Genomic DNA, 16,465 nt, shown 5'->3' with positions numbered 1-16,465 from the left:
GTGTTGTGAGAGAGGCCATTGATGCATTTGAGAAAGCTTTGGGAACGATTACAAAGCTGGACTTAATTCACACCCTCTGGCTAGAGTAAGTAAAGTGGACAGTTGTGAAACCTAACTTATCAGTTGTTGTGTTTATTACCACAGCATGAAATCATCCGGTGTGTTTGTCATGTTAATCTGTGTGTCATCCTCACTGGTTGCAGATAGTCATGGTGTTTCCTCTCTTAATGCTTGCTCCCTCTTCCCCAGCTATCTGTCCTTCGCCAGCAGTAAGATGTTGGCTCCGCAGCCGAGTGTTCGCGAGCTGAAGATGTTTACGGGTCTAGTTCACCGCTGTCTGGAGACTGTGCCGAGCAGACTCACCCTGCCCTTCAGCTCCTCACAATACTGGAGCTGCTTCAGCTTCCATAACAAGGTACGTCATGCTTTCAGCTCTTAGTAGCAGCCTGATGATTGCATGTAAAGCTTATGGACAGTGTAGATGTATTGTGTTTGCATTTTGTGCTGTGTGCATTTCAGGTCATATCCTTCTATTTGGGATGTTTCCCTCAATCCCAACATTCCCTTATCCTGGAAAGACTTCAACATATCATGCCAACCAATACTGAACTGGACATAAGGTAAACGGGAGACTTGCTTGGATTTATTAATGCTTTCTCGCCTTAAGGTTGTGAAGAGCACCAGTATTTCCAATTATATATGCCACAATTGTAGTTTTTTTGTTACCATATACAGTGTAAATATTTCTGGTGCATCATTTTAATCGTTTCCTGGCTCACTGAAGCTGTTAAAGTCTGTCTTCTCTGTAATGGGGGAACAGGTGATTCTTTAACTTCTTTAGTAGGTGGCACTGGATGCAGTCACAGCTTTCTAAAGGCACTTTAATGTCCTGGAGTTTAGTCTCATTTGTCGTTGTGTAGGTTGCTGCAGCAAGAATGGCAGGATGGCAATGTTGAACATTTTAAATTGCAAAGCAGAATGTTGTGCTGTAGCGTCCCAACCTGTCTGGCCATCTGGAAAATGTAAGTTCACGAGCTCCAAATGCATCAAGCTAATTTGTTTCTGTGTGTCCAAATGAGATGATATTCTAAAGCCTATGGTGTAGCTCTCCACTAGTTTTGTTCTGATGAAGATAAGGCATTCTGCGCAATGTAAATATGAACATTTGCTGTTTTCAATCGAAATGAGATTTCCTGTCCATGTTATATATTCCATATGTACAGGAAAAGCCCCAAGGGCTCACATGATTCAAATTCACCCTCAGGTGCCTCCCCTGATCCTGCGAGTGTGTACGTTCACACGAGACTGGTTTCCAAATAGCATAAGATCAGACTCCATTGGCTTTGGCTCTGTGTCTGAGGAGCCCTCCGTGTGTCACGCTGTGTTTTGTTGTGGTATTGTTTTTGCCACATGTGCCATGTTGTGGAGTTGATGTGCGTTTCACTGTGAAAGCAAAGCTACTTTGTTTGGTCTTCCCAAAGAGGACACAGCTAGAGATCAGGGGTCAAGTTGTATTTACAACACTGTTCCAGAACAGTATAACCCAAATCTTCAGATGTCTGCGGCACGGTTTAAGGAGGACTGTTTCCTGGTAGAGTAGACTACAGGGCCGGCTGTTCTGACTCACGGACTGTAAGTACGTTCTCATATTTAAATAATTTGCCCCTGATGATTCAAACATGAGTTTTGAGCAGTGTAGAGAAGCACTTGTTTGTAATTTCTCCGATCACAAATGCAGACGTGATTTTATATTTACGTCACCTGATATGCAACGCAACGCATAAAAACACAACATAAGTTATTATAGTCAGTAATTATGTCCCCACTAGATGCAACCTATGCCTCGTTTGTAGGGGTGCTCCGATCACGATCGGCCGATCGTTAACGCGCATCTCGTCAGTAAAGCTGGTTCTCTGCGTGATTTCACATAGAGCAGCTGTTACTACACAGAGCCGTTGTTAATAGAGAAGATGCGCAAATCACGTGAATTTTCAGCGTTTATTGGCGCATCTTCTCTATTAACAACGGCTCTGTGTAGTAAAAGCTGTTCTATGTGAAATCACGCAGCTGATGGAATTAACCGCTGATTAAAGAACCGGCTTTACTGACGAGATGCGCATTAACGATCGGCCGATCGTGATCGGAGCACCCCTACTCTTTGTAATGGGTTTTTGTTTTTTGTGTCGTTGTGCCAGTATGTTAAAGGGCGTAACATTTCCGTCACACGTTTGAGGCATTCAGCCAATGACAACGCACTGGACAGCTGGCCAATCAGAGCACACCTCACTTTTTGAAATGATGAGCTTTGTAAAAATCAGCGTGTTACACAAAGGTGTGGCTTAGAGGAGAAACAATGTACAGTATGTGGAAATAGTGTTTTTCTTTTTTAACCTTAAACACATTTCATTACACCAAATACACAAAATAATGTTCTTTTTGGCAACATCTTAGGACCCCTTTAATGCATCTGTTTAATGCACCCCTTTAATGACCATCACAAATATCTGCGTGCCATCAGTGTGACACTGTTTAATGGAGTGGGGTTCCAGTCTCTTTTCTATCTTCATGTCTGGGAGAGAATCTGTATTTTTTCACTCCACACATCTGCTGGTTTTATGCAGTGGCCTGAACAGGGAAATCAGACCAAATTTCCATTCTAACATTTGTGTTGGTGTGAACAGGCCTTCGGGCCTAGTGAATCATGACAACTGGCAGACCAGTCCTCCTCCAGCTCTCAGGGCAGTGATGATCCAGAAACAAGGGAATTAAATCGGTGGCAGTTTCCTTGTTACTACGTTCTAGTTCTAGTTTTTGTTTGATACATTCAATTCCATTTATTGAGCTACTTGCTCAAAAACACAAACTATTCCCTCTCAATTCTGTCATTATTGACTGAGTCTGAGGTTTTGGTCCTATTTGGCTTTGGTCTGTAGAACACACAAGAAATTAACTTTAGAGTACAGAAATATGGATCCCCATTGTGTGGACAGAGTAGAAAGTCATACAGAATTGGGGTGACAATAGTGTTAGGGTGGTTCATTTTTATGCCCTCCCTTCACCCCTTTCTGATTCACGTCCAATTGCGATGATATGCAGAAGCAGTTTTGAATGCTTTAAGTTGCATTCTTTGGTGGGGTTTGACTGCTTGGTCCCCTACGTCCAAAATCTCCATTTAACCTCTGTTCCCTCGCTAGACAATTTCTGTCAATTTCTAGTCGTAAACCTCATTTACCATGTCACTGGAGCATCGAAGCTAGTTCAGTTGAAGGCTTTGACTAGAGGGCTTGCTACTTTAAAGAAGTGAAGGACCGACCCCGCTCCTGGAGGCCCACCTCACTGCAGACTCCTGCCTCAACTCCGGCTTCAAGTGTGGTCCTGTCCTCCAGGAGCAAGTGTTGCTCTTCTTTTGGGACTGGGTGCTGGGCGCAGCTCAAACCGAATGCTATGGCCTCCAGTTCCTCCATGTAGGTCTGATTCCATTGATTTTGAATAGTCTTGCCGTTTGTTTGGTTTGTGCTGCATTACTCTGCTCTTCACAGGGAATTTCCCTGTACGTATGGAATATGTAACACGGTCTCGGAGGACATATTAACAATCAGACTGTGTTTTAAGAGCAGTCTTATCCAGAACAAGAAAGATTTTACTGTCCAGATGTGCAAAAGTGCAAGATTCAAAGAAAGCCATGTGCAGTTCTTGTTGAACGCACCCTGGGGATCAAATACATTTGCATGCCGTCCAGTTTAGTAGTGGAGGGTGAATGTGATGTCCATTGATTTGGAAGCAGAAATGAGGTGAAGTGTTTGACATCTTGTATCAATATATTTCTTGCCAGAGCTATTGCTGTTGAGAAGGAACAAAGGCAAAGAGCAGAGGTGAGTGTGAGGTCAGAGGTCAGGTCATGACTTTCACAGTGGCCGATGTCTCAAGTTTTTCTGCTTTCATTCTGTCGAATCTATTGTTTTTTTTCTGCAGGGTATGCTCAGTGCACGCATATGTAAGAGTTTAAATGGCATACCTCTGATGAAGAGTGATTGAGTCTGAATGTTTGCGGCTGTGATGATTTGTGTATGTCTGACTGAACTGACTGTGTGTTCCCGCTCTGGTGTGTTTGTGCTTTTATTGGCACGTGTGCAGGTGCGGCGGCTGTATCAGCAGGCGCTCCAGAAACTGCCTCTGTCTGCTGCTCTCTGGAAAGATGTAAACAGCCTCTTTACCTCAGATATTCACTCCACTCGCTTTAGCTTTGGATGCTGTCCTCACCAATCCTCTTCTCTTTCCATTTCTAGTGTTTGCTCTTTGAGGCTGCTGAAGGAGGTAAAACTGACACACTGAAAAAAATAATTGACAAGTGCCAAGAGGTGGGAGTGAGTCTAAATGAGCCGCTAGGGTTAGAGCCGAGCCAAAGCCAGTGACACGAGCAGCACATTCCCACAAGAGTACATGCTTCCATTAGAGCACCAAACCTCCACAGATACGCAGACACGCATCTTAGCTTAGAGCCGAGTCAGTATTACGAGCAGGAGTCCAGAGAAGACACAATGAGCTACCCATAATCCAGTATGTGGGCCTCTTTTATCATCATGTACGTAAGTATGAATCTGTTGATGATGCCTGTTGCTTCCTGTTGTTTTTGATTTGCGTGTTCCCATTTGTACACTAACTTTTTTTAATTTGATTTGTATTTTTCTTCAATGTTGCGTCATAGTTGTTGATGGACTGTGACTGTTTTTAAGGTGGCTTGCTTCCTTCCTCTAAATATACATAAATTTATTTAGTTTCTCATGGTGTCTCAACCGTGTCTCATGAAGAATGACATTAACTCAGCTTGAGAGTTTAAGGGCTCAGCACCAAGGGTTTTTTTTCTTCTTTTCTTCCTTTTTTTTTTTTTTTTTTTAATCTGCTCCTTCTCCAACCATGGATTGAAATGGCTGTTATTGGAAGTATTCTGTTTGGCTCACCAGTGTCAGAGTATTGATGGAAACTTCTCCATAGACTGCCAAATCTCGCCGACACTCAATATGTCTGTAGTCGTGGACTGCGCCAAAAGACATCAGTAAACTGTTCATGTAATATTGTTTCTTCACAAATTAAAAAAAAATCCATGTGTGTATGTTTTTGTGTGTGTGTGTGTGTGTGTGAGAGAACGCACACACACATGCATGTTGATTAACGTATTCTGCAGGATTGATAATCTGACACCTGTTTTTCTTTCAATTTATAATTGAACAATGTTTCTATTAAATTATTTTGTACAGAAATACAGTGTTGTGTTTTAATGGGGAGGGGATTTAAAATTATATATGGAGTAAGTGTATATATATATACATACATACACACACACACACACACACATACAGGTAAAAAGATCAAATAGGCTTACTTTCAATAAAACAGCACACACAAAATACAAAAAAAACTTTGGAGAAGCTCTGAATACTCTTTAACCCCGTTGATGGTTCCTGGGGGTTTCGGTGTCTGATTAATAAAGGCAGGGACAGTGTCAGACAGCAGTGCTTTCCTGACTCCGGATGCACCGTCCTTCCAGAAATGTTTTCTGCAGGCTCCATTCCTGGCATTTCAATTCACTTTAGAAAATATTTACTATATATTCAAGTAAAACAATAAAGCACTTTATAATACCCTACTTTCTGGATCTAGTTGTAGGTTATGAAATAAAAATATGTGATGATATACAGAGTTAATTAGTGGTAAAGTTCAAAGCAATCATTATATATATATATATATATATATATATATATATATACACACCTCAAATAACACCATGTCCACACATTTCATGATGTAAGACGACAGTAATTGATTCACACAATAACAAATTCAGTGTCTGTTGAACTTGTGGCTCTGAGACTTGCTGTCAAGGTCTTGTTGTTGCAGGAAATCACTGTTTTCTGTGCAGGAAGGGTTTCCTTTCTAAGCATGAAAGGCCGTACATGGCTATGAGTGAGAGTTTGATGACGTGAGATATTTTCAGAAGAAGAGTCTCGGGACAATAGAATTATATAACCAGCAAGTATGTTTGTGTTAGATCTATTTGATTGGTTTATCAAGTTATAAATCTTTCATCAGTAAAGTTGACTTACTCAAGAGTCAGCTTCAAAGAAAGCTTCACTGAGCCCAATATTATACCTAAGATCTCGAGGACTAACTACTACAAAGCAGAACTCTTCTTGACTGCAGTCAAACAATAGATGATAAAATGATAATTTAAAAAAAATCTGACACTGGTAACACAGATTGAAAGTGATGATTTTATAAAACAAATGGCTTTGTTTCTGAGAGTTGCTCAAAGCTGAGTCCAAGGAGTCCAACTCACTCAGAAGAATTATGTTTTTCTCCCTGTTGATTGGGAGGTGTTTATGGCCAAATAATAACACACATTTTAACATATCACACCTTATATCAAGCAAATATGTACTCCAAATATGTGTGCAGTCATTGGATGTTGACATCTTGTGAGTCTCTCATTGGCTTTAAGACAGACTAGTTGTTATACATACAGTGTACATGTGTGTACTACTGTGACTACAGGGCCGAATCACAAGGTCTTCTCAAAGACGAACACAATGTATATTACACAACTATATTATTCCAAAGACTCTCCAGAGACCAGAAATAATATTATTTTATTATATACTATTTTAATATAATATAATTATATTATAAATCAAATAATAATGATGTATATTATATTATGATCACCAAGCATGGCATTTCATGGAGAAATGTGATTTGCTAACCCTTACAATTAAATCTGTCTTCTACAGAGTGCCAAAAAGGGAGGTTTGTTTTCATTTCAATAGTCTGGCACAAGTGATAGCAAACCAGTTCATCCTTCGCTGAAGAGGACCAGCTAAAAACTTAATCTGATCAGAGAGAGTGGCTAACATTATTTGGAAATTGAAACATCCATAATTTAAAGCAGTATTCAGAAACTCTGAATTTCCACATAATCTTGCTCATTAAAAAAATAAAAACATTCGGAGACTGGTTACCTGTTACAGCAACAGGACCTAATTTACATCACAATTGTAAAACTTACTTGCCTTTGTTTGGAGCATGACTGTATTTACACAAAGCCACAGTCGAATGAAGCCACAAAACACCATTTGATCTTTTAAATTTACTTGAAAAATAATGAAAGGTGTGTGTAAAATACTAAACATCAGACCAAAATACAAGAAGTCTTTATGTGCCACAGAGATCTGAATGTGTGAACAACACCATAAAACAACATTTATCAAACAGGTGAACACAATTGTGCCCACAGATCTGACTGTAATGAGAGCAACTTCAACTAAAGCCATGGACACTGGTCCAGAGGAGTTCATGAGGACATGGGTGATAAAAACGTCTCTAGGTTACGCATGTCAAGTCAAGTCACCTTTATTTATATATCGCTTTAAACAAAATGCATTGCGTCAAAGCAACTGAACAACATTCATTAGGAAAACAGTGTGTCAATATTGGAAAATGGCAGTTAAAGGCAGTTCATCATTGAATTCAGTGATGTCATCTCTATTCAGTTTAAATAGTGTCTGTGCATTTATTTGCAATCAAGTTAATGATATCGCCGTAGATGAAGTGACCCCAACTAAGCAAGCCAGAGGCGACAGCGGCAAGGAACCGAAACTCCATCGGTGACAGAATGGAGAAAAAGTCTTAGACAGTGTTCTAGGTTATTACATGCAGAGTTTTTAAGTCCTATAATCAACACCTCTGTTTTTTTTTTTTTCAGAATTTAGCAGTAAGAAATTACTCGTCATCCAGTTTTTTATATCGACTATGCATTCCATTAGTTTTTTAAATTGGTTTCACCGGGCCACAAAGAAACATAGAACTGAGTATCATCAGCATAACAGTGAAAGCTAACACCATGTTTCCTGATGATATCTCCCAAGGGTAACATATAAAGTGTGAAGAGTAGTGGCCCTAGTACTGAGCCTTGAGGTACTCCATATTGCACTTGTGATCAATATGATACCTCTTTATTCACTGCTACGAACTGATGGTGGTCATGTAAGTATGATTTAAACCATGCTAATGCACTTCCATTAATTCCAACAAAGTGTTTAAGTCTATGCAAAAGAAAAGTTGTGGTCAATTGTGTCAAACGCAGCACTAAGATCCAATAAAACTAATAGAGAGATACACCCACGATCAGATGATAAGAGCAGATCATTTGTAACTCTAAGGAGAGCAGTGTCAGTACTATGATACAGTCTAAATCCTGACTGGAAATCCTCACATATATCATTTTTCTCTAAGAAGGAATATAATTGTGAGGGTACTACCTTTTCTAGTATCTTGGACAGAAAAGGGAGATTCGAGATTGGTCTATAATTAACTAGTTCTTTGGGGTCAAGTTGTGGTTTTTTGATGAGAGGTTTAATAACAGCCAGTTTGAAGGTTTTGGGGACATATCCTAATGACCATGAGGAATTAATAATAGTCAGAAGAGGATCTATGACTTCTGGAAGTACCTCTTTTAGGAGCTTAGATGGTATAGGGTCTAACATACATTGTTGTTGGTTTAGATGATTTAACAAATTTATACAATTCTAACTCTCCTAAAGTAGAGAATGAGTGGAACTGTTTCTCAGGGGGTCTATAGTGCACTGTCTGATGAGATACTGTAGCTGACGGCTGAATGGTTGCAATTTTATCTCTAATAGTATCGATTTTAGAAGTAAAGTAGTTCATAAAGTCATTACTGCTGTGATGTTGGGAAATGTCAAAACTTGTTGAGGCTTTATGTTTGGGGTTAGGTTTGTTTTCTTATAAAAGAGAAGAAAAAGAATCGGATCTAGCAGTTTTTAATGCTTTTTTTGTAGGATAGGTTACTTTCCCGCCAAGCAATACGAAATACCTCTAGTTTTGTTTTCCTTCAACTGCGCTCCATTTTTCGGGCTGCTCTCTTTAGGGTGCAAGTATGTTCATTATACCATGGTGTCATACTAGTTTCCTTAACCTTCCTTAAGCGTAAAGGAGCAACTGTATTTAAAATGCTAGAAAAGAGAGAGTCCATAGTTTCTGTTACATCTTCAAGTTGTTCTGAGGTTTTGGATATGCTAAGGAATTTGGATACATCAGGAAGATAACTTAAAAAGTCTTCTGTGGTAGAAGTGATGGTTCTTCCATACTTGTAACAAGAAGTAGAATTTACAATTTTGGCTATATGAAGTTTGCATAAAGGATGCATGATCTGAGATATCATCACTTGGCTGCATAATTAAATATAGAGTATGATTTCGACAATGAGTAGGTCCTTTTTCATTAGCAACATGGATATTAAAATAACCAACTATTAAAACTTTATCTGCAGCCAGAACTAACTCGGATGTAAAATCACCAAACTCTTTAATAAAGTCTGTATGGTGCCCTGGTGGCCTGTATACAGTAGCCAGTACAAACATAATGACAGTTCTCACAACATGTATACTATTTACAACCAAACTCATGGAACACTGTAACACACATTTGCATGAATAGTCACAGATTTATGGCATGACGAGTCCTTACAATTTAAAATATGTGATCTTTCTGATTGTTATTAGGGTGGTTGACAAGCCAGAGGGCCCCTTGTTTCCCAACACATCACTAATAACAAATTGGAAATGTGAAGTGCTTGAACATTATTTATATCAATCAATCTGTGACATAGCCTGAATATCCAAATTTGCATTATAGAATAATAATAATAAAAAAAAAACGTTGGATCTACATTAGTGGCTTGCATTGGAAGATTCCTGAATGAACTATGATTATTCTATATACTTTTATAATTGTGATTTGATTATTATTATCATATGTTTTATTGATGCATACCATTTTAATAAATATGTGAGTTAAATTGACTTTTTGCTCCTTTTCATTTAAGCCAGTCAGACCAAGCATTCTTAAGTTCCATTACTGTTAAACTCCATCAGATTGGTAGTGAGGAATTGGCTGCTTTAAAATGGGACCATGAAACCTCAAGACACCTAAAATTTAATGTACCACTTGCACCTGCTGACATGAACCTACCTTATGTATTTTGTTTTGTTATATTCTGGTATTGTATCTCACAGCTTTCTTCCGACTTTTAAATTACATCAAGTTCAAGATATCATCATTGTTCTATCAGTGAGCAAGTAAGATGGTGTTTAGGTGTCTCACACAAAGCAGTGTGTATCTACTAAGAACTCCTCACCTGTTGGAGTCTGCCCAGAAATCTGCACAACTGCAGGTGACAAGATTCATCAAAAGAGGCAAGAAAGCCCCAGGGAAGGTGTCACCAAAGACAGAAGTTTTTCCATGATAGAAAGACACGTCAAGCAAAAAAAAAAAAAAAAAAAAATGGCCTGGACTGATACTTTGAACTATGCACACAGGTTGTTCTTAAACAGACAGACCTGAAAACCCATTCATCCACATGCTGAATTCAAGCTACATGCACATGTTGAGAATGATGTTTGTACTGGCTACTGTATACAGGCCACCATACAGACTTTATTAAAGAGTTTGTTGATTTTACATCCGAGTTAGTGATGGCTGCAGATAAAAGTTTTTTGATAGTTGGTAATTTTAATATCCATGTTGATAATGAAAAAGATTTCATGAGAGGACCTACTCATTGTCGAAATCATACTCTAGATTTAATACTGTCACATGGAATTGATGTTGATAGTGTTGAAATTATGCAGCCAAGTGATGATATCTCAGATCATTTTTTTTTTTTTTTGTGCAAACTTAATATAGCTAAAACCTTAAATTCTACTTCTTGTTACAAGTATGGTAGAGCCATCACTTCTACCACAAAATATTGCTTTGTAAGAAATCTTCCTGATGTATCTGAATTCCTTAGCATATCCAAAACCTCAGAACAACTTGATGATGTAACAGTTGCTCTTTTATGCTTAAGGAAGGTTAAGGAAACCACTGACACCATGGTATAATGAGCATACTCGCACCCTAAAGAGAGCAGCCCGGAAAATGGAGCGCATCTGGAGGAAAGCAAAACTAGAGGTATTTTGTATTGCTTGGCAGGAAAGTAACCTATCCTACAGAAAAGCATTAAAAACTGCTAGATCTGATTAATTTTCATCTCTTTTAGAAGAAAACAAACAATTGACCACAACATTCTTTTGCATAGACTAGAACAGTTTGTTGGCATTAATGGAAGTGCATTAGCATGGTTTAAATCGTACTTATATGACCTCCGTCAATTCTTAGCAGTGAATGAAGAGGTATCATATCGATCACAAGTGCAGTATGGAGTACCTCAAGACTCAGAACTAGGGCCGCTACTCTTCACGGTTTATATGTTACCCTTGGGAGATACCATCAGGAAACATGGTGTTATGCTGATGATACTCTGCTCTATTTTTCTTCGTGGCCCGGCAAAACATACCAATTTGAAAAACTAACAGAATGCATAGTCGATATAAAAAAATGTATGACGAGTAATTTATTGGGTGGTTGTTCTGCACGCTTGGTAATCAAACTCCAGGTAATCCAGAATGCAGCAGCTAGAGTTCGTACTAGAACCAGGATGTATGACCATATTAGCCCGGTCCTGTCAACACTGCATTGACCCCCTATCAAAAATCGTATAGATTTAAAAACCTTGCTTATTACTTATAAAGCCCTGAATGGTTTAGCACCTCATTATTTGAATTAGCATTTTTTACATTATAATCCTCCACGTCCACTGAGTTCTGTCACGGTTGGTAAACCGTGGCCTCGGGTTTTGCACTGTAGGTGTAGTGAGTGTGTGTCTTGCATCAGCACTGATTGTTTCATGTGGGTGTCTCCGCTAATTGTTCATGATCACCAGCTGCTACTCATTACCCTTTCCTACATATTGCCCTGTCTTTCATCTTGTGTTTGTCAGAGCATTGTTTGTCATATCTAGTGTTATTTCCTGTTTCTCACATTCCTGTTTATGTTATTCTCGTCATTGGATTGTCCTGTCTTCGGAACGCCATCCACGCCTCTTCATCCACGGACTTCACCACTCACCTTCACGACTCTTCCCCCGCAGTTCCTGTGTCATGCTCTCCTGCTGCCAACACACCACCACACCCTGGATCAACCTTGAGCTTTGTCTCTTCCCGGATTATACCATACCTGCAGATCACTTGTTCTCCTGTTTTCGTGTTCAGTATTTGTTATATTGTTCAATAAATTTATCATTTACTCGCACTTGCTTCCTCACCTCTTTACTACCATTACAGCATGCTCTGACCAAACATGGAAGCAGTGAGTACCACTTCTCTCACAGACTGTATTCATTACAGTGTCACCCGTATGGATCAACAGCAGGAGAGCATAGTCAACACCGGACGCGCAGTCCAAGCGCTTGTGACACAGGTGTCTAAGCTCACCCAGCAGATCCATCAGCTGACCTCTCCTGCTGCGCCCCCGCACCGCCCGTTCCCCAGGACATCCCGAAGCCCACTACCGACCTGAACCTCGTCTTCCGGCACCGGAGAGTTACTCTGGGGAGCCAGTCTCCTGCAGAACATAATCATGACATTGGTAACAGAGAATTGTTGGCCATCAAATTAGCATTAGAGAAGTGGCCTCACTGGTTGGAGGGGTCGGGGGTACCTTTCATCGTTTGGACTAGGGCTGGGATAAACGATTATTTTTTAAACGATCAATCTAGCGATTATTTTTTCGATGAATTGATTAATCTAACGATTAATTCAGACTGATTCTATTTCGATTATCTCCCCATTAATTGACTACTAACAATTTATACATGTTGATTTACATATCTGAATGAAAAAAAACATGAATTCCTAAACATTGCAATATATGTTTATTGCTCTTAAAATTACAAAATAAAAGACTGACTGAGAATGCATTACTTTGCACTTGTATAGAGATAGCATTCAATAAAACCTTGAAGCCTTGAAAACACATAGCTTACTGAAACAAGCTAACTGAACACATAGGGCCTAGTTTACTGAAAAAAAGTTATTCTTTCAGATGTAAATAACAACAACTTGATGTCTAGCATTCAATAAAAAAGGTCAGCCAAAATACTTGTTTAGAGCAATTGAAAGAATACAGTAACCAATGTAAACTTGAGGGCTTTAAGCTAATACAGAGAGTGCTTTTCCCAAAAAAATAAATAAATAAAAATTAACAGTGGGAGCCAGCAGCCTGTCATGGAGAAAAAAAAAATCTCTGAATGCTCCACGTGAAACTTTGGCATTCCGCCCTTTTTCTATTGTGTCTAATGATTTTGGTTAATATGCATGAGGGAGAGAGAGAGAGAGAGAGAGAGAGAGAGAGAGAGAGAGAGAGAGCAAGACAGCGCTGTAGTTTGAAGACTGTGAGTGTGCGAGCGCGCGTGAAACTTTGGCGTTCCGCCCTTTTTCTATCGTGTATAATGATTTTGATTAATATGCACAAGGGAGAGAGAGAGAGCAAGAAGCGATCATGTTGTTTGAAGACTGTGAGTGCGCGCGCACAGCCGGGGCTCTCTCTCGTACGCGCACTGTCAGACGCAGCAGTCATTCTGTTCTACATCACTCACCGATCAAATAAGGCTTTGACAGCCGCCAAAAAAAAGATCAATGCAGAAAAACCCCTGGATTGGTCATATAACGTTGGACAGAATGTTGATCCGGTCATCGCGTATATTCAGCGCACATAAGGTAAACGTTTTGCAAACGTTTTTTAGAGAAATAAAAACAGGTCGACGAATCATTTTGCGTCAACGTATTTTTTGTGTTGACGTCATCGATGACCTCGACGCGTTGTCCCAGCCCTAGTTTGGACCGATCATAAAAACTTGCAAATACATTAGAACTGCCAAAAGACTCAATTCCAGGCAGGCTCGGTGGGCACTTTTTTTTAGGTCATTTTGATTTTTGTCTATCGTACCGCCCGGGTTCCAAAAACGTCAAACCTGATTCTTTATCACGTCTTTTTGATCCTTCCAAACGCCCAGTGACTCCGAGTGCATTTTACCTGAGCGTATTTTCGTCTCATCACTCGTATGGGAAGTCGAATCAAAGGTCAATATGGCCTTAGAAGGGGTAACGCCTCCACACGTGTGCCCACCGAATCGGTTGTTTGTGCCGGAGGAGTTACGGTCCGACTTTATTCAGTGGGGTCACTGCTGTAATGTAGCTTGTCATCCAGGGATAAGCCGCAACAAGTGCTTAGTAAAGCAATGATTCTGGTGGCCACTGATGGCTCGCGACGTTCATGATTTTGTTTTGGCTTGCTCAGTTTGCGCCAGTGGTAATTCATCTAACCGACCTCCGGAAGGGCTTCTTCAACCGATGTCTGTCCCTTCGAGACCCTGATCCCACATCGCACTAGATTTTGTTACCGCCCTCTAATGGCATGATGGTCATTTTGGCTGTAGTGGACCGATTCTCAAAGGCGGCACATTTCATTCCTTTGCCCAAATTACCTTCAGCCAAGGAGACAGTGGTCACTGTTATTGATCACGTCTTTCGGTTACATGGCCTCCCGTTAGACGTTGTTTCTGACAGGGGATCCCAATTAGTATCCAAATTTTGGAAAGAGTTTTTTGAATTGTTAGGAGTGACAGTTGGTCTGTCTTCGGGTTATCACCATCAGAGCAACGGTCAGTCGGAGCGAGCCAACCAAGATTTAGAGAGAACTTTGCGATGTTTAGTCAAGTCAAGTCACCTTTATTTATATACAGGGCGCTTTAAACAAAATACATTGCGTCAAAGAAACTGAACAACATTCATTTGGAAAACAGTGTGTCAATAATGCAAAATGATAGTTAAAGGCAGTTCATCATTGAATTCAGTTATGTCATCTCTGTTCAGTTAAATAGTGTCTGTGCATTTATTTGCAATCAAGTCAATGATATCGCTGTAGATGAAGTGACCCCAACTAAGCAAGCCAGAGGCGACAGCGGCAAGGAACCGAAACTCAATTGGTGACAGAATGGAGAAAAAAACCTTGGAAGAAACCAGGCTCAGTTGGGGGGCCAGTTCGTCCTGACCAGAAACCAGTTTGATAGGCTCCCTATCAAACATCGTATATATTTTAAAATATTGCTTATTACTTATAAAGCCCTGAGTGGTTTAGCAACTCAGTATTTTAATGAGCTCCTTTTACATTATAATCCACTACGTCCGCTACATTCTCAAAACTCAGGCAATTTGATAATATCTAGAATATCAAAATCAACTGCATCGGCAGATCCTTTTCTTATTTTGCGCCTAAATTCTGGAATAACCTACCTAACATTGTTCGGGAGGCAGACACACTCTAACAGTTTAAATCTAGATTAAAGACCCATCTCTTTAAACTGCTTTAAACTGAACTGCCTTTAACAGTCATTTTGCATTATTGACAGGGTTTCCTAATTAACCTTGTTCAGTTGCTTTGACAAAATCTGTTGTTTAAAGCGCTATATAAATAAAGGTGACTTGACTTGACTTATAACCCTCTCTGGGACATAGTAAAATATAGTATAATATTAGCTTTCAAAGCTATTACATGTAATTTATTAAATATATTTGATGCTGTTTGTTGCATTTCATTTGGCTCTTCCCTGACAACAAAGTGAAGCTGCTGGATGTTGAGATGTTAAGACTGTTGAAGGACTGGCATTCAGTAATGGAGATCCCAAATGATCTGAAGATCTTCTTATAGGCCTTCTAGAAATCTGCGCATGCCTTAAACTGTGCTGAACTTTCTTAACATTGTATACTGTAGTGTTTCAAACATGCTAAGCAAAATAGTTGCCTACACACAGATGCAACTACAGACCACAGTAATACCAATATTACAAAAATTATTGTAAAGGTCTGTGTGTAATGATTTAGCCATGGCTAGCCTCTGAGATGTTTGCATGTAAGGATCACTGTACTGTCACTAGCCTCACGCTATTGAATAGAAGGAAACGACGGTCAGTGACTTTTCCTTCCCCTGAAAGAGAATTTCCTCCTGAATGCTCAAACTCTCATTTGAGTTCAGAAAAACCTACTAACCAGTAACATGGAAATGCTCTTTCTCATCTTATTAACACTGGATCGTTTTTATGTATTAAGTGAGTATTAATATTATGATTATTTACTGGCTTTGCTGTCTTGTTGAATTGTTGGTTAGGGACGATCTGAGAAAAAAAATAAAAAGTTATATGAATTCTTATTTGAACTATAGCATTTCTGTTGAACTGATCGAATAAGTATCCATAAACCATTCAGAATACCTTTTATTAATAACATTATCAGTACGTACATTAATAACAGGATTAAATTCATTGTAATGTACTCACAAATGTTCATGTTTTTATTTTGTTTTTTGGATGTTTTGTTATATTATTTTATTGAGTGTTCATTACTGTTCCATTTAGCATTGTATAATGTATGTTGATAATGGTGTATATTATAAAGTATGATAAATGGTTATTTTAAACTGTAACTTTCAACACAAAGAAGCTTAATCTATTAGTTCT

The 16,465-nt window shown here is 39.3% G+C and overlaps 2 protein-coding genes across 2 annotated transcripts in view; both read left to right on the top strand.

Moving 5' to 3' along the window:
• Nucleotides 1-5,258, top strand: part of zfc3h1 (zinc finger C3H1-type containing) — an 18,467-nt gene extending 13,209 nt beyond the window's left edge. The window contains exons 29-35 of the mRNA XM_026239440.1: nucleotides 1-85; nucleotides 250-415; nucleotides 520-620; nucleotides 921-1,022; nucleotides 3,833-3,872; nucleotides 4,135-4,197; nucleotides 4,287-5,258. The exon at nucleotides 1-85 is cut by the window's left edge and continues 20 nt beyond it. Of these exons, the coding sequence (XP_026095225.1) occupies nucleotides 1-85; nucleotides 250-415; nucleotides 520-620; nucleotides 921-1,022; nucleotides 3,833-3,872; nucleotides 4,135-4,197; nucleotides 4,287-4,412 (683 nt within the window). The 3' untranslated portion in view covers nucleotides 4,413-5,258. The remainder of the gene's footprint in view (nucleotides 86-249; nucleotides 416-519; nucleotides 621-920; nucleotides 1,023-3,832; nucleotides 3,873-4,134; nucleotides 4,198-4,286) is intronic.
• A 10,726-nt stretch (nucleotides 5,259-15,984) lies between these two features.
• Nucleotides 15,985-16,465, top strand: part of LOC113067158 (tenascin-X-like) — a 120,287-nt gene continuing 119,806 nt past the window's right edge. The window contains exon 1 of the mRNA XM_026239439.1: nucleotides 15,985-16,057. Coding sequence (XP_026095224.1) covers nucleotides 16,006-16,057 — 52 coding nt within the window. The 5' untranslated portion in view covers nucleotides 15,985-16,005. The remainder of the gene's footprint in view (nucleotides 16,058-16,465) is intronic.

This window comes from Carassius auratus, chromosome 50, assembly GCF_003368295.1.
Source record: "Carassius auratus strain Wakin chromosome 50, ASM336829v1, whole genome shotgun sequence".
Taxonomy (NCBI): domain Eukaryota; kingdom Metazoa; phylum Chordata; class Actinopteri; order Cypriniformes; family Cyprinidae; genus Carassius; species Carassius auratus.
The sequence above is the reverse complement of the archived record's forward strand: the minus strand, read 5'-3'. Positions and strand labels throughout refer to the sequence as shown.